This window comes from Salvelinus alpinus, chromosome 16 (genome assembly GCF_045679555.1).
Source record: "Salvelinus alpinus chromosome 16, SLU_Salpinus.1, whole genome shotgun sequence".
Lineage (NCBI taxonomy): Eukaryota > Metazoa > Chordata > Actinopteri > Salmoniformes > Salmonidae > Salvelinus > Salvelinus alpinus.
The window spans coordinates 38850390-38875532 of NC_092101.1; the positions used below are offsets into that span (position 1 = coordinate 38850390).

Genomic DNA, 25143 nt, shown 5'->3' on the forward strand with positions numbered 1-25143 from the left:
AGCGTTCCTCACTGAGTTCCCTGAATTCCTATCGGACCTTGTAGTCATAGCAGATAATATTCAAATTTTTGGTGATTTTAATATTCACATGGAAAAGTCCACAGACCCACTCCAAAAGGCATCATCGACTCAGTGGCTTTTGTCCAACATGTCTCTGGACCTACTCACTGCCACAGTCATACTCTGGACCTAGTTTTGTCCCATGGAATAAATGTTGTAGATCTTAATGTTTTTCCTCATAATCCTGGACTATCGGACCACCATTTTATTACGTTTGCAATCGCAACAAATAATCTGCTCAGACCCCAACCAAGGAGCATCAAAAGTCGTGCTATAAATTCTCAGACAACACAAAGATTCCTTGATGCCCTTCCAGACTCCTTCTGCCTACCCAAGGACGTCAGAGGACAAAAATCAGTTAACCGCCTAACTGAGGAACTCAATTTAACCTTGGGCAAGACCCTAGATGCAGTTGCACCCCTAAAAATAAAAACATTTGTCATAAGAAACTAGCTCCCTGGTATACAGAAAATACCCGAGCTCTGAAGCAAGCTTCCAGAAAATTGGAACGGAAATGGTGCCACACCAAACTGGAAGTCTTCCGACTAGCTTGGAAAGACAGTACCGTGCAGAATCGAAGAGCCCTCACTGCTGCTCGATCATCCTATTTTTCCAACTTAATTGAGGAAAATAAGAACAATCCTAAATTTATTTTTGATACTGTCGCAAAGCTAACTAAAAAGCAGCATTCCCCAAGTGAGGATGGCTTTCACTTCAGCAGTAATAAATTCATGAACTTCTTTGAGGAAAAGATCATGATCATTAGAAAGCAAATTACGGACTCCTCTTTAAATCTGCGTATTCCTCCAAAGCTCAGCTGTCCTGAGTCTGCACAACTCTGCCAGGACCTAGGATCAAGAGAGACACTCAAGTGTTTTAGTACTATATCTCTTGACACAATGATGAAAATAATCATGGCCTCTAAACCTTCAAGCTGCATACTGGACCCTATTCCAACTAAACTACTTAAAGAGCTGCTTTATGTGCTTGGCCCTCCTATGTTGAACATAATAAACGGCTCTCTATCCACCGGATGTGTACCAAACTCACTAAAAGTGGCAGTAATAAAGCCTCTCTTGAAAAAGCCAAACCTTGACCCAGAAAATATAAAAAACTATCGGCCTATATCGAATCTTCCATTCCTCTCAAAAAAAATTGAAAAAGCTGTTGCACAGCAACTCTCTGCCTTCCTGAAGACAAACAATGTATACGAAATGCTTCAGTCTGGTTTTAGACCCCATCATAGCACTGAGACTGCACTTGTGAAGGTGTTAAATTACCTTTTAATGGCGTCAGACCGAGGCTCTGCATCTGTCCTCGTGCTACTAGACCTTAGTGCTGCCTTTGATACCATCGATCACCACATTCTTTTGGAGAGATTGGAAACCTAAATTGGTCTACATGGACAAGTTCTGGCCTGGTTTAGATCTTATCTGTCGGAAAGATATCAGTTTGTCTCTGTGAATGGTTTGTCCTCTGACAAATCAACTGTACATTTCGGTGTTTCTCAAGGTTCCGTTTTAGGACCACTATTGTTTTCACTGCTATGCGGATGACACACAGCTGTACATTTCAATGAAACATGGTGAAGCCCCAGAATTTCCCTCGCTAGAAGCCTGTGTTTCAGACATAAGGAAGTGGATGGCTGAAAACGTTCTACTTTTAAACTCGGACAAAACAGAGATGCTTGTTCTAGGTTCCAAGAAACAAAGAGATCTTCTGTTGAATCTGACAATTAATCTTGATGGTTGTAAAGTCGTCTCAAATAAAACTGTGAGGGACCTCGGCGTTACTCTGGACCCTGATCTCTCTTTTGACGAACATATCAAGACTGTTTCAAGGACAGCTTTTTTCCATCTACGTAACATTGCAAAAATCAGAAACTTTCTGTCCAAAAATGATGCAGAAAAATTAATCCATGCTTTTGTTACTTCTAGGTTAGACTACTGCAATGCTCTACTTTCCGGCTACCCGGATGAAGCACTAAATAAACTTCAGTTAGTGCTAAATACGGCTGCTAGAATCCTGACTAGAAACAAAAAAAAATATCATATTACTCCAGTGCTAGCCTCCCTACACTGGCTTCCTGTTAAGGCAAGGGCTGATTTCAAGGTTTTACTGCTAACCTACAAAGCATTACATGGGCTTGCTCCTACCTATCTTTCCGAGTTGGTCCTGCCGTACATACCTACACGTACGCTACGGTCACAAGACGCAGGCCTCCTAATTGTCCCTAGAATTTCTAAGCAAACAGCTGGAGGCAGGGCTTTCTCCTATAGATCTCCATTTTTATGGAATGGTCTGCCTACCCATGTGAGAGACGCAGACTCGGTCTCAACCTTTAAGTCTTTACTGAAGACTCATCTCTTCAGTGGGTCATATGATTGAATGTAGTCTGGCCCAGGAGTGTGAAGGTGAACGGAAAGGCTCTGGAGCAACGAACCGCCCTTGCTGTCTCTGCCTGGCCGGTTCCCCTCTCTCCACTGGGATTCTCTGCCTCTAACCCTATTACAGGGGCTGAGTCACTGGCTTACTGGTGCTCTTTCATGCCATCCCTAGGAGGGGTGCGTCACTTGAGTGGGTTGAGTCACTGACGTGATCTTCCTGTCTGGGTTGGCGCCCCCCCCTTGGGTTGTGCCGTGGCGGAGATCTTTGTGGGCTATACTCGGCCTTGTCTCAGGATGGTAAGTTGGTGGTTGAAGGTATCCCTCTAGTGGTGTGGGGGCTGTGCTTTGGCAAAGTGGGTGGGGTTATATCCATCCTGTTTGGCCCTGTCCGGGGGTATCATCGGATGGGGCCACAGTGTCTCCTGACCCCTCCTGTCTCAGCCTCCAGTATTTATGCTGCAGTAGTTTATGTGTCGGGGGGCTAGGGTCAGTTTGTTATATCTGGAGTACTTCTCCTGTCTTATCCGGTGTCCTGTGTGAATTTAAGTATGCTCTCTCTAATTCTCTCTTTCTCTCTTTCTCTCTTTCTCTCTTTCTTTCTTTCTCTCTCTCGGAGGACCTGAGCCTTAGGACCATGCCTCAGGACTACCTGGCATGATGACTCCTTGCTGTCCCCAGTCCACCTGGCCGTGCTGCTGCTCCAGTTTCAACTGTTCTGCCTGCGGCTATGGAACCCTGACCTGTTCACCGGACGTGCTACCTGTCCCAGACCTGCTGTTTTCAACTCTCTAGAGACCGCAGGAGCGGTAGAGATACTCTTAATGATCGGCTATGAAAAGCCAACTGACATTTACTCCTGAGGTGCTGACTAGTTGCACCCTCGACAACTACTGTGATTATTATTATTTGACCATGCTGGTCATTTATGAACATTTGAACATCTTGGCCAAGTTCTGTTATAATCTCCACCCGGCACAGCCAGAAGAGGACTGGCCACCCCTCATAGCCTGGTTCCTCTCTAGGTTTCTTCCTAGGTTTTGGCCTTTCTAGGGAGTTTTTCCTAGCTACCGTGCTTCTACACCTGCATTGCTTGCTGTTTGGGGTTTTAGGCTGGGTTTCTGTACAGCACTTTGAGATACCAGCTGATGTAAGAAGGGCTATATAAATCTATTTTATTTTATTTTATTTACATTGTGAAAGAGTCATCTAACAGTTGACATACAGTATTCACATAAACAATTCCTGTACAGCATATAACAAAACACACAAAAAAACATTTCCATTCATATACAGTTCATTCGGAAAGTATTCAGACCCCTTGACATTTTCCACATTTTGTTACGTTACAGCCTTATTAAATAATAATTCATCAATCTACACACAATACCCCATAATGACAAAGTAAAAACAGTTTTTTAGAAATTTTAGCAAATGTATTACAAATAAAAAACTGAAAATCCTTTTTACGTAAGTATTCAGATCCTTTGCTATGAGACTTGAAATTGAGCTCAGGTGCATCCTGTTTCCATTTATTAACCTTGAGATGTTTCTACAACTTGATTGGATATGATTTGGAGGCACACACCTGTCTATAAAAGGGCCCACAGTTGACAGTGCAAGTCAGAGTAAAAACCAAGCCATGAGGTTGGAAAAATTGTCTGTAGAGCTCCGAGACAGGATTGTGTCAAGGCACAGATCTGGGAAGGGTACCAAAACATGTCTGCAGCACTGAAGGTTCCCAAGAACACAGTGGTCTCCATCATTCTTAAATGGAAGAAGTTTGGAACCACCAAGACTCTTCCTAGAGCTGGCCGCCCGGCCTTGGTCATCGAGGTGTCCAAGAACCCGATGTTCACTCTGACAGAGCTCCAGAGTTCCTCTGTGGAGATGGGAGAACCTTCCAGAAGGACAACCATCTCTGCAGCACTCCACCAATCAGGCCTTGATGGTAGAGTGGCCAGATGGAAGCCACTCCTCAGTAAAAGGCACATGACAGCACACTTGGAGTTTGCCAAAAGGCACCCTAAAGGCCTCAGACCATGAGAAACAAGATTCTCTGGTCTGATGAAACCAAGATTGAACTCTTTGGCCTGAATGCCAAGCGTCACGTCTGGAAGAAACCTGGCAGCATGGTAGTGGCAGCATCATGCTGTGGGGATGTTTTTCAGCGGCAAGGACTGGGAGACTAGTCGGGATCGAGGGAAAGATGAACGGAGCAAAGTACAGAGAGATCCTTGATGAAAACCCATACAGAGTCCAGACTTGAACCCAATCGAACATCTTTGGAAAAACTTGAAAATAGCTGTGCAGCGACGCTCCCCATCCAACTTGACAGAGCTTGAGAGGATCTGCAGAAAAGAATGGGGGAAACTCCCCGAATACAGGTGTGCCAAGCTTGTAGCGTCATACGCAAGAAGACTCGAGGCTGTAATCGCTGCCAAAGGTGCTTCAACAAAGTACTGAGTAAAGAGTGAATACTTATGTAAATGTAATACATATATTTTTTATATATATAAATGTGCAACAAAAAAAATAAAACCTGTTTTTGCTTTGTCATAATGGGGTATTGTGTGTAGATTGATGAGGGGGGGAAATGATTTAATCAATTTCAAATAATGTAACAAAATGTGGAGGGTTCTGAATACTTTCCGAATGCACTGGAGGAAACCAGACGTGGTGGTGGCAGTATCATGCTGTGGGGATGTTTTTCAGCGGCAGGGACTGGGAGACTAGTCTGGATCGAGGGAAAAATGAACGGAGCAAAGTACAGAGAGATCCTTGATGAAAACCCGCTCCAGACCTCAGACTGGGGCAAAGGTTCACCATCCAACAGGACACCGACCCTACGCACAAAGTCAAGTCAACACAGGAGTGGCTTCGGGACAAATCTCTGAATGTCCTTGAGTGGCCCTGCCAGAGCCCGGACTTGAACCCGATCAAACAACTCTGGAGAGACCTGAAAATAATCAAGAGTTCTGAATACTTTCCGAATGCACTGTATATAGGTGAAAGCCTTATGTTCCACGTAGGATTAATAGGTGTACCTTCTCGGTGCAGCTTGGGGCTAATGAGGCGGTTGTAGCTGAGGTTGAGCTCAGTCAGGGTGTAAAGCATCACCAGGTCATTGCGTCCGATCTCGTTGATGCCGTTGTGAAGCAGCATAAGGGTCTTGGCTCGGCGGGGGAGACCCCTGGGGACACGCTCCAGCTGGTTGTTGTACATGTGGAGGGTGTGTAGCTTCTTCAGGCCCTGGGGAGAAGAGAAAACTATTTTTGTGAACAATTTAATGTTATTGTAAGCGCATATCATTGCACATTTCACATTTCTCATAGATCATTTAACATATACACAAATGATGATAATCATGATCATAATCAATCATTATGATAATCAAAACAATTGTGCCCGACACTCTGTGGTGGTTCAACCTGACCAAACTAACCGCCAGATCAAGCTATATAGTCATCTATCATATTTTTCATGGTCCTTTGAGCTAGATACACCTGTGGCGGTGTATTTATCCACAGTATAAGATTTAACCAGTTGAATAAAAAAGGCAACATTTAGATTTCCGTCTAAATAGACATACCCAAACATAATTACTTTTCATGAGATGGCCATGAACAATAAATGGTCATGTTGCATAGTTTTAGAAAGGTCTGGTACTCACCTTTCTGGTACAAATAGTTGTACTCACTTATGAAGACACAAGCTCAAATACATAGTATAAATATATATATTTTTCTATTCAACAAAAGTGGGGCAATAGGGCCATATGGGGGACTTAAGTAAGCCAAGTATTCAGCAATGCTATAGGCCTACATGGAATGCAGCTTGGTGTATGGAGCGGGAGCGTAGCTGATTGTTGTGCAGCAGTAGGTACTCCAGGTTACGGCAGGCTATGAGGGCATCGCCAGGGATACTGCGGATGTTGTTCTTCTCTAGGTGTAGCAGTATCAGACCTCGAGGCAGACCCTGAGGAACCACACTCAGGTTGTTGTTGGACAGGTCCAGATACTCCAGCTTGGTCAACTGGCTGAAAGGGGAGAGGGTGATGTTATCTTTGATAGAGAAGAGCTTAGGTTATCACTTTATCTTTAAATGTCATCTTTCCATGAATAGACGAATCTCACTTTTCTCTCTCATAATGTAGCAGCTCAACCTAAGCTCTCTCTCTCTCTCTCTCTCTCATTACATAATCATTGTCCCTCCCAGTCTCATTACAGAATCATTGTCCCTCCCTGTCTCATTACAGTATCATTGTACCTGCCTCTTTCATTATGGTATCATTGTCCCTCCCTGTTTCATTATAGTATCATTGTCCCCGACTGTTTCATTACAGTATCATTGTCCCTGCCTGTTTCATTACAGTACCAATGTCCCTCCCTGTTTCATTACAGAATCCTTGTCCATGCCTGTTTCATTACATAATCATTGTCCCTGCCTGTTTCATTACAGTATCATTGTCCCTGCCTGTTTCATTACAGTATGATTGTCCCTGCCTGTTTCATTACATAATCATTGTCCCTGCCTGTTTCATTACATAATCATTGTCCCTGCCTGTTTCATTACAGTATGATTGTCCCTCCCTGTTTCATTACAGAATCCTTGTCCATGCCTGTTTCATTACATAATCATTGTCCCTGCCTGTTTCATTACAGTATGATTGTCCCTGCCTGTTTCATTACAGTATCATTGTCCCTGCCTGTTTCATTACAGTATGATTGTCCCTGCCTGTTTCATTACATAATCATTGTCCCTGCCTGTTTCATTACAGTATGATTGTCCCTGCCTGTTTCATTACAGAATCATTGTCCCTTCCTGTTTCATTATAGTATCATTGTACCTGCCTCTTTCATTATGGTATCATTGTCCCTCCCTGTTTCATTACAGTATCATTGTCCCTGCCTGTTTCATTACAGTATGATTGTCCCTGCCTGTTTCATTACAGTATCATTGTCCCTCCCTGTTTCATTACAGTATGATTGTCCCTGCCTGTTTCATTACAGTATGATTGTCCCTGCCTGTTTCATTACATAATCATTGTCCCTGCCTGTTTCATTACAGTATGATTGTCCCTGCCTGTTTCATTACAGAATCATTGTCCCTTCCTGTTTCATTATAGTATCATTGTACCTGCCTCTTTCATTATGGTATCATTGTCCCTCCCTGTTTCATTACAGTATCATTGTCCCTGCCTGTTTCATTACAGTATCATTGTCCCTCCCTGTTTCATTACAGTATGATTGTCCCTGCCTGTTTCATTACAGAATCATTGTCCCTGCCTGTTTCATTACAGTATCATTGTCCCTGCCTGTTTCATTACAGTATGATTGTCCCTGCCTGTTTCATTACAGTATCATTGTCCCTGCCTGTTTCATTACAGTATGATTGTCCCTTCCTGTTTCATTATAGTATCATTGTACCTGCCTCTTTCATTATGGTATCATTGTCCCTCCCTGTTTCATTATAGTATCATTGTACCTGCCTCTTTCATTATGGTATCATTGTCCCTCCCTGTTTCATTACAGTATGATTGTCCCTGCCTGTTTCATTACAGTATGATTGCCCCTGCCTGTTTCCTTTTGCAGTGTCATTGTCCCAGCTTTACATTGGCGTGTGTTGTAAAGTCTATGGGTCTTTGTTTTTCATCAATACCATCAGTAATAATGTAATAGGTGGCCTCGGATATATTGAATCGTAGAAGAAGACTTTGCTCAGGTGGACTTAATGGCCCTCTGTTGTGTTTTTGTGTTTGTCTGTAAGTCTGAGTATCATACACAGTGACAGTAAATGGTACTACAGTACCTGAAGGTCTCGTTGTCCATGCCTTCGTTGCTAAGCAGGTTGTTCTGTAGGTAGAGCTCTCTGAGCTGGGTCAGGCTGTCAAACGCCCCTGATGGGATCTTCTCCAGCATGTTGTTCTGTTATACCAAGAAGACACACAATCATCATCACTTATGATTATCACAGACACTTTGTCAATATTTTTGTTTCCGCTTCTCCTTTAATCCCCCTCCTCAATTCCCACTAACGTGGAAGGTGTGGAGAAGACGGGAGGAGAGGAAATGAGGAATCGAGGAAATTGAGAAAGAGCCTCAAATGCTTGGCTGTATGGATGTGGAGTGTGCTGTTCTGACGCGTCTTAATTGTCTAAGGTCAGGTACTCTGTACCTACAGTACCTTTAGATGTAGGCGGTAGAGAGCAGAGGGCAGGTTCCTAGGGACGTAGCGGAGGAAGTTACTGGACATGATGAGAACCTCCAGGCTGTCAGAACCATTAAACATGTTCTCTGGTAGCCCTGCATCTGTCAGTTTGTTGTTATGGAGATACACTGACCTGGGGTGGAGTTAGGACACAGGGGAGAAAGCATGATATTAGTGGTTAAATTTGTTATGCTATGAAAGAAGCAAGGTAATTAAAGGCAATATAACAATATAACACCTATAGCAACATCCAATCAAATTGTACTTGTCACATGCGTCGAATACAACAGGTGTAGACCGTACAGTTAAATGCTTACTTACAAGCCCTTAACCTACAATGCAGTTTTAAGAAAAGTACCTAAAAAAATAAGAAATAAAGTAACAAATAATGAATGGGGAGCAGTAAAATAACAATAGCGAAGCTATATACAGGGGGTACCGGTACAGAGTCAATGTGCGGGGGCACCGGTTAGTCGAGGTAATTGAGGTAATATATACATGTGGGCAGAGTTATTAAAGTGACATATGCATAGATAATAACAGTGAGTAGCAGCAGCATAAAAGGGGGTGGGGGACAATGCAAGTAGCCGGGGTAGCCATTTGTTTAGATGTTCAGTAGTCTTATGGCTTTGGGCTAGAAGCTGTTTAGAAGCATCTTGGACCTAGACTTAGCGCTTCGGTACCGCTTGCCGTGCAGTAGCAGAGAGAACAGTCTATGACTACGGTGGCTGGAGTCTTTGACAATTTTTAAGGTCTTCCTCTGACACTGTCTGGTATAGAGGTCCCGGATGGCAGGAAGCTTGGCCCCAGTGATGTACTGGGCTGTACGCACTACTCTCTGTAGTGCCTTGCGGATGGAGGCCGAGCAGTTGTCATACCAGGCAGTGATGCAACCAGTCAGGATGCTCTCGATGGTGCGGCTGTATAACCTTTTGAGGATCTGAGGACCATTGCCAAATCTTTTTAGTCTCCTGAGGGGGGAATAAGTTTTGTCGTGCCCTCTTCACGACTGTCTTGGTGTGCTTGGACCATGTTAGTTTGTTGGTGATGTGGACACCAAGGAACTTGAAGCTCTCAACCTGCTCCACTACAGCTCCGTCGATGAGAATGGTGGCGTGCTCAGTCCTCCTTTTCCTGTAGTCCACAATCATCTCCTTAGTCTTGATCATGTTGAGGGAGAGGTTGTTGTTCTGGCACCACACGGCCAGGTCTCTGACCTCCCTATATGCTGTCTCGTCGTTGTTGATGATCAGGCCTACCACTGTTGTGTCATCAGCAAACTTAATGATGGTGTTGGAGTCATGCCTGGCCGTGCAGTCATGAATGAACAGGGAGTACAGGAGGGGACTGAGCACGCACCCCTGAGGGGTCCCTGTGTTAAGGATCAGTGTGGCGGATGTGTTGTTACCTACCCTTACCATCTGGGGGTGGCCCATCAGGAATTCCAGGATCCAGTTGCAGAGGGAGGTGTTTAGTCCCAGGGTCCTTAGCTTAGTGATGAGCTTTGAGGGCACTATGGTGTTGAATGCTAAGCTATAGTCAATGAATAGCATTCTCACATAGGTGTTCCTTTTGTCCAGGTGTGAAAGGGCAGTGTGTTGTGCAATAGAGATTTCATCATCTGTGGATCTGTTGGGGCGGTATGCAAATTGGAGTGGGATAATGCTGTTGATGTGACCCATGACCAGCATTTCAAAGCACTTCATGGCTACAGACGTGAGTGCTACGGGTCGGTAGTCATTTAGGCAGGTTACCTTAGGGTTCTTGGGCACAGGGACTATGGTGGTCTGCTTGAAACATGTTGGTATTACAGACTCAGACAAGGAGAGGTTGAAAATGTCAGTGAATACACTTGCCAGTTGGTCAGCGCATGCTCGGAGTACACATCCTGGTAATCCGTCTGGCCCTGCGGCCTTGTGAATGTTGACCTGTTTAAAGGTCTTACTCACATCGGCTGCGGAGAGCGTGATCACACAGTCATCCGGAACAGCTGGTGCTCTCATGCATGTTTCAGTGTTACTTGCCTCGAAGTGAGCATAGAAGTAATTTAGCTCATCTGGTAGGCTCGTGTCACTGGGCAGCTCTCGGCTGTGCTTCCCTTTGTAGTCTGTAATAGTTGAATAAGACCTTTCTACTGTGAGAATGTAATGTAATCTACTGTGAGAATGTAATCCTCCTACACAAAACCTCCCACCAACCTACCCACACACACACATACACACACACAGACAGACACACTCACTTACTTCAGTCCTGGCTTCTGGCCAAATGTGTACGGGTAGATCTTTGTGAGTGAATTAGCGGCAAAATCAGCACTGACCAGTGAGGGAGGCAGGTGTCTGGGTGCTGTGGTGAGCTGGGAGGGAAAAAGACAGGGAGAGAGAGACAGAGAGAGAGAGGAAGGGGGAGAGAGAGAGGTGGGGGAGAGAGAGGGGTGGGGGGGGGGGTATGTTACTCTCTTCCTTTCTTTTCTACTGTTGTACTGACCACTAAAGAGCAGTATGCACTGGCAGTAAGGGTTAATTTACATTCCTTCAGAAAGTATTCACACCACTTGACTTTTTCCACATTTTGCTGTGTACCAGCCAGAATTTAAAATTGATCAAATTGAGATGGTTTGTCACTGGCCTACACACAATACCCCATAATGTCAAAGTGAAATTGTGTTTTTGACATTTTTACAAATTCATTAATAATGTAAAGCTGGAAAGTATTCAACCCCTTTGTTATGGCAAGCCTAAATATGTTCAGGAGTAAGAATGCACTTAACAAGTCACATAATAAGTTCCATGGACTCACTCTGTGTGCAATAACAGTGTTTAGCATGATTTTTAAATGACTACCTCATCTCTGTACACCACACATACAATTATGTGTAAGGTCCCTCAGTCGAGCATTGACTTTCAAACACAGATTCAACCACAAAGACCAGGTTTTCCAATGCACCTATTGGTAGATGGATTTTTTTTTAAAGCAAACATTGAATATCCCTTTGATCATGGTGAAGTTATTAGTTACACTTTGGATTGTGTATCAATACACCCAGTCACCACAAAGATACAGGTGTCCTTCCTAACTCAGTTGCCGGAGAGGAAAGAAAAACGTTCAGGGATTTCACCATGAGGCCAATGGTGACTTTAAAACAGTTACAGAGTTTAATGGCTGAGATAGGAGAAAATTGAGGATGGATCAACAACATTGCAATTGCTCCACAATAACAACCTAATTGACAGAGTGAAAAGAAGGAAGCCTGTACAGAATAAAAATACTCCAAAACATGCATCCTGTTTGCAACAAGGCACTAATGAAATACTGCAAAAAATGTGGTAAAGCAATTCACTTTTTGTCCTGAATACAAAGTGTTATGTGTGTGGCAAATCCAATACAACAAATTACTGAGAACCACTCTCGATATTTTCAAGCATACTGGTGGCTGCATCATATTATGGGTATACTTGTAATCGCTAAGGACTGGGGAGATTTTCAGGATAAAAAAGAAACTAAGCTAGCTAAGCACAGGCAAAATTCTTGAGGAAAACCTTGTTCAGTCAGCTTTCCACAAGACACTGGGAGTTGAATTCACCTTTGAGCAGGACAATAACCCAAAACACAAGGCCAAATCTAAACTGGAGCTGCTTACCAAGACGACAGTGAATGTTCCGGAGTCGCTAAGTTACAGTTTTTACTTAAATCTACTTGAAAATCTATGGTAAGACCTGAAAATGGTTGTCTAGCAATGATCAACAACAAATTTGACAGATCTTGAAGATTTAGAAAAGAATAATGGGCAAATGTTGCACAGACTTACCCAGAAAAACTCACGGCGGTAATCGCTGTCAAAGGTGCTTCTACAAAGTATTGACTCAGGGGTGTGAATACTTATGTAAATGAGATATTTCTGTATTTCATTTTCAGTAAATTTGCAAAAATGTCCCATACGTCAACAGGAAGTTACTGCATTGTTGGCATAGAGTGCATTCAGAAAGTACTCAGATCCCTTGACTTTTTCCAAATTTTGTTTCATTACAGCCTTATTCAAAAATGTATTAAATTACATGTTTTCCTCATCAATCTATCCACAATGCACTATATTGACAAAATGAAAACAGGTTTTTAGACATTTTTGCAATTTTGTGATCAGACCCTTTGCTATGAGCCTCGAAATTGACCTCAGGTGCATCCGGATTCCATTTATCATCGGGTTGCACTGTATGACTATGGCAGGCCTTACTCTTCCCTCATCTAAAACAGGGTATATGCAAAACTCCTTTCAGTCACTCCTCTGAATATTATATAAAGTATTACAGACGTAGTAACAGAGAGAGTATACAGAAATAGGAGTAACTGCTACAGTAGTAGCAAGCTTAACGTTAGTGTTACATGGCTTTATATCTGCTCCCTTTTCAACATGCTTTTATGGATTAAAGTAACATGGGTTTCTTTTAGGCTTAGTGAGCACTTTAAAATCCCCCTTTCTTTCTGTTTCTCTATCTCTCCACCTCCCCCTCTCCCGTTCTCTCCCTCCCTCTCCCTTTCTCGCTCTCTCTCTCCCTCCCTCTCCCTCTCCCCCTCACTCTCTCTCTCCCTCTCCCCCTCACTCTCTCTCTCTCCCTCACCCCTCTCTCGCACAGTCAAAAACGACTGTATGCCACAGCGACATTTTAGATCTGACCAGCTGGCATGGATACACTGGAAGTGATTACAACCATAAGCTGGCACACACTGGGTGAGAAGAGAATGGATATTGCCTGGTTGACTGTCTGCCACCTTTCCTGCTGGCAACAGCAGCACTGCTGGCAAACATACAGCATCACAACATAAAATAATATATTAGACATTTCACACAGAATTATACTTTGACACACTAAGAATAGAAGATCCCTGGTGGAAGATCCAGGGTGGAAGATCCAAGTATGGAAGGGAAAGGAAAATGTTAATTCTAGAACCAACAAAAGCATTTTTTAACGGGTATTTCAGCCATTTGGTTATTTTGCGGTTTTGTTCAGAAAGCAATTACTCTTTGGAGGGAGATATTGTGTTATGGCTCTAGCCTGAGTCATTACATATTTGTATTGCTGAATTCTTGTGGATGTCGGACTCAACCTGGAGACCATCCAAGCTCACTCAGTATGCTTTGGATTGCTCAAAATACAACTTTAAAACTGTTTTTTTCTTGTTATGATTCCTATAGGAATAGAACCAAGTAGAGGTGTGAAGATGGTTTCAGAGAGCTCCATGGTGACCCTAGCAGCACTTTTAATGAGCACAGCACACTATACTGTGTGCTTCTCTCTCCTGGGAGTTCTGATTATGTATGAATGATTACCACATGTGAAAACGGTAACACTTTAATTGGATAGTTCATCTGTAGATGCTCTAAAGACTATCTACTAATCCTAACCCTAACCCTTATCCTAATCCTTATCATAACCCTAACCCTTATCCTAATCCTAACCCTAACTCTTATCCTAATCTTAACCCTAGCCCCAGTCTTTACCTTTACCCTAACCCTTATTCTAAACCTAACCCTAACCATAACCTTTGCAAGCAGTTACTTATCAACAGATCATTTGTTGATTGTATGACCATCTGTAGAGCATCTACAGATGGGAAATCCGGACTATCCAAATAAAGTGTGACCGTGAAAACGAACTGAAGAATGTTTACATAGGCCCAAATGAACCAGATTCAAGTTCTGTAACAGTGAGGGAAGAACAGTGATTTGTTTTTTCTGAAGGTTCAAGGTCTGTGTTTACGACTGTGTTTATAATGACGCACCTTGTTATTGGCCAAGTACAAGTAGGTCAGCTGTTCCAGCACTGTAAACCCTTCATCTTCAAGGCCTGAAAACACACGCACATGTACACACACACATAAACACACACACATAAACACACACACAAACTAAATGGAACATGAATATAGAATATGTTATTCAGCCTTCAACCCATGCCTAAAAGCATATACAACACAGAAGATAAAGATCGTACTGCTTTACTTAAGTGAAAAAAAGCTGGACAGCAAATAAGAGAAAATAACACACATATGTTAATCATAATTCCAGCTAAGCATATATTATAAATGGGGTGGATCTAGAAGAACTGGAGCCGTCTGTAAACCCGACAGTCTGCCAGAGGCTGCAATTCCACATGGACCCAGACAGAGAAAGACAGAAAGAACAAGACAATAATAATAGACACAAACAGAGTTCTCACAGTTTGTTGTCAACAAATAAAAAATGTCCAACCATACATAATGTCTGTCTGTCTGTATCTCCACAACTTTCAGATCTCCGTCCCGTGATGTCATTCATTTGTTGTTTTCGTTTGATTCTTTCTCTCTTAGTCTCTGTGTCTAGTTTATCTTGCATGGTCAGACTAACGTCTGTCTGTCTCTTTCTCCCTTGGCTACTTTCAGACTAAATGAATGAATGTCTGTCTGTCTGTCTGTCTGTCTGTCTGTCTGTCTGTCTGTCTGTCTGTCTGTCTGTCTGTCTGTCTGTCTGTCTGTCTGTCTGTCTGTCTGTCTGTCTGTCTGTCTGTCTGTCTGTCTGTCTCTTGCTCCCATAGTAAACTTAATTAGCTGTTTGCTCTTGATTCTCTTTCAGTCTGTCTAGTTCTTACCATGCTCTCTCTGTCTAGTTCTTACCTTGCTCTCTCTCTCTCTGTCTAGTTCTTACCTTGCTCTCTCTCCCTTGGTCTAGTTATTACCTTGCTCTCTCTCTCTCTGTCTAGTTCTTACCTTGCTCTCTCTCTCTCTGTCTAGTTTTTACCTTGCTCTCTCTCTCTCTGTCTAGTTTTTACCTTGCTCTCTATTTCTGTCTCTGTCTAGTTTTTACCTTGGGCTCTCTCTCTCTGTCTAGTTTTTACCTTGCTCTCTCTCTCTCTCTCTGTCTAGTTTTACCTTGCTCTCTTTACCTTGCTCTCTATTTATTTTTAAAATATTTATTTTACCCCTTTTTCTCGCCAATATCATGGTATACAATTGATAGTTACAGTCTTGTCACATCGCCGAAACACGACCCAGCCAAGCCGCTCTGCTTATTTGACACAATGCATACTTAACCCTGAAGCCAGCCGCACCAATGTGTCGGAGGAAACACCGTACACCTGGAGACCGTGTCAGCGTGCATGCGCACGGCCTGCCACAGTGTCTTAGACCACTGCGCCACCCGGGAGGCCCCTCTGCCTAGTTTTTACCTTGCTCTCTCTCTCCCGGCTCTGTCTAGTTTTTACCTTGCTCTCTGTCTAGTTTTACCTTGCTCTCTCTCCCGGCTCTGTTTAGTTTTCACCTTGCTCTCTCTCTCCCATCTCTGTCTAGTTTTTACCTTGCTCTCTCTCTCCCGGCTCTGTCTAGTTTTTACCTTGCTCTCTGTCTAGTTTTACCTTGCTCTCTCTCCCGGCTCTGTTTAGTTTTCACCTTGCTCTCTCTCTCCCGGCTCTGTCTAGTTTTTACCTTGCTCTCTCTCTCCCGGCTCTGTCTAGTTTTTACCTTGCTCTCTCTCTCCCATCTCTGTCTAGTTTTTACCTTGCTCTCTGTCTAGTTTTTACCTTGCTCTCTCTCCCGGCTCTGTTTAGTTTTCACCTTGCTCTCTCTCTCCCGGCTCTGTCTAGTTTTTACCTTGCTCTCTCTCTCCCATCTCTGTCTAGTTTTTACCTTGCTCTCTGTCTAGTTTTCACCTTGCTCTCTCTCCCGGCTCTGTTTAGTTTTCACCTTGCTCTCTCTCTCCCGGCTCTGTTTAGTTTTACCTTGCTCTCTCTCTCCCGGCTCTGTCTAGTTTTACCTTGCTCTCTCTCTCCCATCTCTGTCTAGTTTTACCTTGCTCTCTGTCTAGTTTTCACCTTGCTCTCTCTCTCCCATCTCTGTCTAGTTTTACCTTGCTCTCTCTCTCCCATCTCTGTCTAGTTTTACCTTGCTCTCTGTCTAGTTTTCACCTTGCTCTCTCTCTCCCATCTCTGTCTAGTTTTACCTTGCTCTCTCTCTCCCATCTCTGTCTAATTTTACCTTGCTCTCTGTCTAGTTTTTACCTTGCTCTCTCTCTCGCGGCTCTGTCTAGTTTTTACTTTGCTCTCTGTATCCCTTCTCTGTCTAGTTTTACCTTGCTCTCTGTCTAGTTTTTACCTTGCTCTCTCTCTCCCGGCTCTGTCTAGTTTTACCTTGCTCTCTCTCTCCCATCTCTGTCTAGTTTTACCTTGCTCTCTCTCCCCCGGCTCTGTCTAGTTTTACCTTGCTCTCTCTCTCCCATCTCTGTCTAGTTTTACCTTGCTCTCTGTCTAGTTTTTACCTTGCTCTCTCTCTCGCGGCTCTGTCTAGTTTTTACTTTGCTCTCTCTCTCCCATCTCTGTCTAGTTTTACCTTGCTCTCTGTCTAGTTTTCACCTTGATCTCTCTCTCCCGGCTCTGTCTAGTTTTTACCTTGCTCTCTCTCTCCCATCTCTGTCTAGTTTTTACCTTGCTCTCTGTCTAGTTTTTACCTTGCTCTCTCTCCCGGCTCTGTTTAGTTTTCACCTTGCTCTCTGTCTCCCGGCTCTGTTTAGTTTTCACCTTGCTCTCTCTCTCCCGGCTCTGTCTAGTTTTACCTTGCTCTCTCTCTCCCATCTCTGTCTAGTTTTACCTTGCTCTCTGTCTAGTTTTCACCTTGCTCTCTCTCTCCCATCTCTGTCTAGTTTTACCTTGCTCTCCCTCTCCCATCTCTGTCTAGTTTTACCTTGCTCTCTGTCTAGTTTTCACCTTGCTCTCTCTCTCCCATCTCTGTCTAGTTTTACCTTGCTCTCTCTCTCCCATCTCTGTCTAGTTTTACCTTGCTCTCTGTCTAGTTTTTACCTTGCTCTCTCTCTCGCGGCTCTGTCTAGTTTTTACTTTGCTCTCTCTCTCCCATCTCTGTCTAGTTTTACCTTGCTCTCTGTCTAGTTTTTACCTTGCTCTCTCTCTCCCGGCTCTGTCTAGTTTTACCTTGCTCTCTCTCTCCCATCTCTGTCTAGTTTTACCTTGCTCTCGCTCTCCCGGCTCTGTCTAGTTTTACCTTGCTCTCTCTCTCCCATCTCTGTCTAGTTTTACCTTGCTCTCTCTCTCCCGGCTCTGTTTAGTTTTCACCTTGCTCTCTCTCTCCCGGCTCTGTTCAGTTTTCACCTTGCTCTCTCTCTCCCGGCTCTGTTTAGTTTTCACCTTGCTCTCTCTCTCCCGGCTCTGTTTAGTTTTACCTTGCTCTCTGTCTAGTTTTCACCTTGCTCTCTCTCTCCCATCTCTGTCTAGTTTTACCTTGCTCTCCCTCTCCCATCTCTGTCTAGTTTTACCTTGCTCTCTGTCTAGTTTTCACCTTGCTCTCTCTCTCCCATCTCTGTCTAGTTTTACCTTGCTCTCTCTCTCCCATCTCTGTCTAGTTTTACCTTGCTCTCTGTCTAGTTTTTACCTTGCTCTCTCTCTCGCGGCTCTGTCTAGTTTTTACTTTGCTCTCTCTCTCCCATCTCTGTCTAGTTTTACCTTGCTCTCTGTCTAGTTTTTACCTTGCTCTCTCTCTCCCGGCTCTGTCTAGTTTTACCTTGCTCTCTCTCTCCCATCTCTGTCTAGTTTTACCTTGCTCTCGCTCTCCCGGCTCTGTCTAGTTTTACCTTGCTCTCTCTCTCCCATCTCTGTCTAGTTTTACCTTGCTCTCTGTCTAGTTTTTACCTTGCTCTCTCTCTCCCGGCTCTGTTTAGTTTTCACCTTGCTCTCTCTCTCCCGGCTCTGTTCAGTTTTCACCTTGCTCTCTCTCTCCCGGCTCTGTTTAGTTTTCACCTTGCTCTCTCTCTCCCGGCTCTGTTTAGTTTTCACCTTGCTCTCTCTCTCCCGGCTCTGTCTAGTTTTCACCTTGCTCTCTCTCTCCCGGCTCTGTTCAGTTTTCACCTTGCTCTCTCACTCCCGGCTCTGTTTAGTTTTCACCTTGCTCTCTCTCTCCCGGCTCTGTCTAGTTTTCACCTTGCTCTCCCTCTCCCGGCTCTGTTTAGTTTTCACCTTGCTCTCTCTCTCCCGGCTCTGTCTAGTTTTACCTTGCTCTCTCTCTCCCATCTCTGTCTAGTTTTACCTTGCTCTCTCTCTCCCGGCTCTGTCTAGTTTTACCTTGCTCTCTCTCTCCCATCTCTGTCTAGTTTTACCTTGCTCTCTCTCTCCCGGCTCTGTTCAGTTTTCACCTTGCTCTCTCTCTCCCGGCTCTGTCTAGTTTTACCTTGCTCTCTCTCTCCCATTTCTGTCTAGTTTTACCTTGCTCTCTGTCTAGTTTTCACCTTGCTCTCTCTCTCCCATCTCTGTCTAGTTTTCACCTTGCTCTCTCTCTCCCATCTCTGTCTAGTTTTACCTTGCTCTCTCTCTCCCATCTCTGTCTAGTTTTACCTTGCTCTCTGTCTAGTTTTTACCTTGCTCTCTCTCGCGGCTCTGTCTAGTTTTTACTTTGCTCTCTCTCTCCCATCTCTGTCTAGTTTTACCTTGCTCTCTGTCTAGTTTTTACCTTGCTCTCTCTCGCGGCTCTGTCTAGTTTTTACTTTGCTCTCTCTCTCCCATCTCTGTCTAGTTTTACCTTGCTCTCTGTCTAGTTTTTACCTTGCTCTCTCTCCCGGCTCTGTCTAGTTTTACCTTGCTCTCTCTCTCCCATCTCTGTCTAGTTTTACCTTGCTCTCTCTCTCCCGGCTCTGTCTAGTTTTACCTTGCTCTCTCTCTCTCTCTGTCTAGTTCTTACCTTGCTCTCTCTCTCTCTCTGTCTAGTTCTTACCTTGCGTGGTCAGACGGTTGTTTTGCAGATTTAGTGTTTCCAGTTGCTGCAGACGTGCCAGGTCCTCAATAGTTAATATTTCTATCCGGTTGTTCTAAGACAAAGCGGAGGCAAAGAGGAGACACAAATATTATTTGGCAGAACAGCAATGCCTCATTCATTCATTATTGATTGACTTAGACTAATTTGACTCCCGCCCTGGAGAGCATTCACTAATGCTCTTAAAACCTTACATCAGTCCTATGAAGGAAGATCTATCAGGTTTTAGGTGTGTGTGACCCACTTGTGGTAAGATCTATCAGACATTGGGTGTGTCTGTCAATGTTCAATTCACTAGTGCTAACTGACTGATATGTGTCTAATGCAGGGGTGTCAAACACATTTCGCCCCGGGAGTCACAATCTTCAACAAAGTCCGGAGGGCCTCACTGAAAATGTGTTATATTTCCTTGCCATCACAATTTTCAAAAAATAGTCCTCTATCCATCGTTTTTGGATTTTTCGATGCTCCCTGACTATCTAGCTTTCATCTGGATGATTATTAATGAGCTGGACACAGTCAAGAAACTGTATGAATACAGGTCCATTATCATTTCTATACAGTTTCAATTTAGTTTTAATAATTTTAAAGTACAGTACCAGTCAAAAGTTTGGATACACCTACTCATTCAAAGGTTTTTCTTTATTTTTTACTATTTTCTACACTGTAGAATAATGGTGAAGACATCAAACTATGAAATAACACATATGGAATCATGTAGTAACCAAAAAAGTATTCATCAAACCAAAATGTATTTTAGAGGTATTTTAGAAAACATTTCATGTTGCAATTAGTTTTCTTCTGTAGAAAGAAAGAAAGAAAATGTATATACAATACATACAGTATATATACAGTATCAGTCAAAAGTTTGGACACACCTACTCATTCAAGGGTTTTTCTTAATTCTTACTATGAAAGTAAGAATAACACATATGAAATCATGCAGTAACCAAAAAAGTGTTAAACAAATCAAAATATATTTGAGATTTGAGATTTTTCAACGTAGCCATCCGTTGTCTTGATGACAGCTTTGCACACTCTTGGCATTCTCTCAACCAGCTTCATGAGGAATGCTTTTCAAACAGTCTTGATGGAGTTCCCACATATGCTGAGCACTTGTTGGCTGCTTTTCCTTCACTCTGCGGTCCAACTCATCTCAAACCATCTCAATTGGGTTGAGATCGGGTGATTGTGGAGGCCAGGTCATCTGATGCAGCACTCCATCACTCTCCTTCTTGGTCAAATAGCCCTTACACAGCCTGGAGGTTTGTTTTGGGTCACTGTCCTGTTGAAAAACAAATGACAGTCCCACTAAGCACAAACCAGATGGGATAGCGTATCACTGCAGAATGCTGTGGTAGCCATGCTGATTAAGTGTGCCTTGAATTCTAAATAAATCACTGACAGTGTCACCAGCAAAGCACCCCCACATCATCACACCTCCTCCATGCTTCATGGTGGGAACCACACATGCGGAGATCATCCGTTCACCTACTCTGTGTCTCACCAAAGGACAAAAGAACAGATTTCCACCGGTCTAATATCCATTGCACTTGTTTCTTGGCCCAAGCAAGTCTCTTCTTCTTATTGGTGTCCTTTAGTAGTGGTTAATTTGCTGCAATTCGACCATGAAGGCTTGATTCCCGCAGTCTCCTCTGAACAGTTGATGTTGAGATTTGTCTGTTACTTGAACTCTGTGAAGCATTTATTTGGGCTGCAATCTGAGGTGCAGTTAACTCTAATGAACGTATACGGTGCAGCAGATGTAACTCTGAGTCTTCCTTTCCTGTGGCGGTCATGACAGCCATTTTCATCGTAGTGCTTAATGGTTTTTGAGATCGCACTTGAAACTTTCAAAGTTCTTGACATTTTCCGGATTGACTGACCTTCGTGTTTTAAAGTAATGATGGACTGACTGTAGGTGGGTGCCGGTACAGAGTCAATGTGCAGGGGCACATGTTAGTTGAGGTAGTATGTACATGCAGGTAGAGTTAATTAAAGTGACTATGCATAGATGACAACAGAGAGTGGCAGTGGTGTGGAGAGGGGAAGGGGGGAGGGGGCAATGCAAATAGTCTGGTTGGCCATTTGACTAGATGTTCAGGAGTCTGCAATAGAGACTGCATCATCTGTGGATCTGTTGGGGTGGTATGCAAATTGGAGTGGGTCTAGGGTTTCTGGGATGATGGTGTCGATGTGAGCCAAGACCAGTCTTTCAAAGCACTTCATGGTTACAGACGTGAGTGCTACAGGTCGGTAATCATTTAGGCAGGTTACTTTAGTGTTCTTGGGCACAGGCACTATGGTGGTCTGCTTGAAACATGTTGGTATTATAGACTTGGACAGGAAGAGGTTGAAAATGTCAGTGAAGACACTTGCTAGTTGGTCAGCGCATGCTCGCAGTACACGTCCTGGTAATCTGTCTGGCCCTGCGGCCTTGTGAATGTTGACCTGTCTAAAGGTCTTACTCCCATCGGCTATGGAGAGCGTGATCACACAGTCTTCCGGTACAGCTGGTGATCTCATGCATGTTTCAGTGTTATTTGCCTGGAAGTAAGCATAGAAGTAGTTCAGCTCATCTTTTAGGCTCGTGTCACTGGGCAGTTCTCGGCTGTGTTTCCCTTCGTAGTCTGTTACGGTTTGCAGGCCCTGCTACATCCGATGAGCCTCAGAGCCGGTGTAGTACGACTAGATCTTAGTCCTGTACATTTTTGCTTGTAAGCAGGAATCAGGAGGATGGAATTATGGTCAGATTTTCCAAATGGAGGGTGAGGGAGAGCTTTGTATGCGTCTCTGTGTGTGGAGTATAGGTGGTCCAGAGTTCTTTTCCATCTGGTAGCACATTTAAAATTTGTTAAAACTGATTTAAGTTTCCCTGCATTAAAGTTCCCGGCTAATAGGAGCACCGACTCTGGGTGAGCATTTTCTTGTTTGCTTATGGCGGAATACAGCTCATTCAATGCTATCTTAGTGCCTGCCTCTGACTGTGGTGGTATGTAAACAGCTACAAAGAATACAGATGAAAACTCTCTAGGTAGGTAGTGTGGTCTACAGCTTATCATAAGAAACTCAACCTCAGGCGAGTAATAGCACGAGACTTCCTTAGATATCGTGCACCAGCTGTTGTTTACAAAAATACATAGACCGCCGCCCCTTGTCTTACCAGACGCTCCTGTTCTATCCTGCCGGTACATCGTATAACCAGCCAGATGTACATTGATGTTGTCGTCATTCAGCCACGACTCCGTGAAGCATAAGATGTTACAGTTTTTAATGTCCCGTTGGTAATTTAATCTTAACCGTAACTCGTCGATTTTATTGTCCAAAGATTGCACATTTGCTAGCAGAACTGAGGGAAGTGGGGGTTTATTCGATCGCCTTCAACTTCTCAGCAGGCAGCTCGCTCTCTGGCCTCTCTTTCTCAGCCTCCTCTTCATGCAGATCACGGAGCTCGGGGCTTGTTCCCGAGGGTGTAACGATAGTCGTCATATTCCTCCTCCTCGGACGAGGAGAGGCGAGAAGGATCGGAGGACCAATTTGCAGCGTAGTAATTTGACATTATTTATTTATTTAAATGATAGACGAACACGAAACAACACTTAAGAATTTACAAAATAACAAACGCAGTCAACAGACCTGAACAAACGAACTTACATGACACGAAGAACGCACGAACAGGAAATAGACTACACAAACGAACAAACGAAACAGTCCCGTGTGGTGCAACATACACAGACACGGAAGACAATCACCCACAAACTAACAGTGTAAAACAGCCTACCTATATATGATTCTCAATCAGAGGAAATGAATAATACCTGTCCCTGATTGAGAACCATATAAGGCTAATTAACAATCACACTCCCACATAGAACAAACAACACAGACTGCCCATCCCAACTCACGCCCTGACCAACTAAACACAAACAAAAACAAGAGAAAACAGGTCAGGAACGTGACATAACCCCCCCCCCCCTCAAGGTGCGAACTCCGGACGCACCACCAAAAAGTCTAGGGGAGGGTCTGGGTGGGCATCAATCCACGGTGGCGGCTCAGGCTCTGGGCGTGGTTCCCACCCCACCATAGTCAATCCCCGCTTTTGTAGCCTCCTCCCACTGACTACCCTCCAAATACACCCACCTAAAATAAGAGGCATCAGCGGGACAAGGGGCATCAGCGGGACAAGGGGCATCAGCGGGACAAGGGGCATCAGCGGACTGAGGGGCAGCACCGGACTGAGGGGCAGCACCGGACTGAGGGGCGGATCCTGGCTGGCTGGCTCTGGCGGATCCTGGCTGGCCGGCTCTGGCGGATCCTGGCTGGCCGGCTCTGGCGGATCCTGGCTGGCCGGCTCTGGCTGGTCCTGGCTGGCTGACGGCTCTGGCTGGTCCTGGCTGGCTGATGGCTCTGGCTGGTCCTGGCTGGCTGACGGCTCTGGCTGGTCCTGGCTGGCTGACGGCTCTGGCTGGTCCTGGCTGGCTGACGGCTCTGGCTGGTCCTGGCTGACGGACGGCTCTGGCTGGTCATGGCTGACGGACGGCTCTGGCTGGTCATGGCTGACGGACGGCTCTGGCTGGTCATGGCTGACGGACGGCTCTGGCTGATCCTGTCTGGCGGAAGGCTCTGGCTGATCCTGTCTGGCGGAAGGCTCTGGCTGATCCTGTCTGGCGGAAGGCTCTGGCTGATCCTGTCTGGCGGAAGGCTCTGGCTGATCCTGTCTGGCGGAAGGCTCTGGCTGCTCCTGTCTGGCGGAAAGCTCTGGCTGCTCCTGTCTGGCGGAAGGCTTTGGCTGCTCCTGTCTGGCGGAAGGCTTTGGCTGCTCCTGTCTGGCGGAAGGCTCTAGCGGCTCCTGTCTGGCGGAAGGCTCTAGCGGCTCCTGTCTGGCGGACGGCTCTGAAGGCTCATGGCAGACGGGCGGCTTTGCAGGCTCATGGCAGACGGGCGGCTTTGAAGGCTCAGTCCAGACGGGCAGTTCATGCGGCGCTTGGCAGACGGACAGTTCAGGCGCCGCTGGGCAGACGGGCAGTTCAGGCACCGCTGGGCAGACGGCAGACTCTGGCCGGCTGAGACGCACTATAGGCCTGGTGCGTGGTGCCGGAACTGGAGGTACCGGGCTAAGGACACGCACCTTCAGGCTAGTGCGGGGAGCAGCAACAGGGCACACTGGACTCTCAAGGTGTACTATAGGCCTGGTGCGTGGTACCGGCACTGGTGGTACCGGGCTGAGGGCACGCACATCAGGGTGAGTACGGGGAGAAGGAACAGCGCGTACAGGACTCTGGAGACACACAGGAGGCTTGATGCGTGGTGCCGGAACTGGAGGCACTGGACTGGAGACACGCACCACAGGGAGAGTGCGTGGAGGAGGAACAGGGCTCTGGAGACGCACTGGAAGCCTGGTGCGTGGTGTAGGCACTGGTGGTACTGGGCTGGGGCGGGGAGGTGGCGCCGGAAATACCGGACCGTGCAGGCGTACTGGCTCCCTTGAGCACTGAGCCTGCCCAACCTTACCTGGTTGTATGCTCCCCGTCACCCGACCAGTGCGGGGAGGTGGAATAACCCGCACCGGGCTATGTAGGCGAACCGGGGACACCATGCGTAAGGCTGGTGCCATGTAAGCCGGCTCGAGGAGACGCACTGGTGGCCAGATGCGTTGGGCCGGCTTCATGACATCCGGCTCAACGCTCAATCTAGCCCGGCCGATACGTGG

General features: G+C 45.1%; 1 protein-coding gene across 1 annotated transcript in view; it reads right to left on the reverse strand.

Moving 5' to 3' along the window:
- Positions 1-25143, reverse strand: part of podn (podocan) — a 42103-nt gene that overhangs the window by 12424 nt on the left and 4536 nt on the right. Inside the window, exons 4-10 of the mRNA XM_071346143.1 lie at positions 19395-19488; positions 14433-14497; positions 10901-11010; positions 8631-8787; positions 8256-8371; positions 6270-6483; positions 5492-5696 (exon numbers count right to left, since the gene is read on the reverse strand). Coding sequence (XP_071202244.1) covers positions 5492-5696; positions 6270-6483; positions 8256-8371; positions 8631-8787; positions 10901-11010; positions 14433-14497; positions 19395-19488 — 961 coding nt within the window. The remainder of the gene's footprint in view (positions 1-5491; positions 5697-6269; positions 6484-8255; positions 8372-8630; positions 8788-10900; positions 11011-14432; positions 14498-19394; positions 19489-25143) is intronic.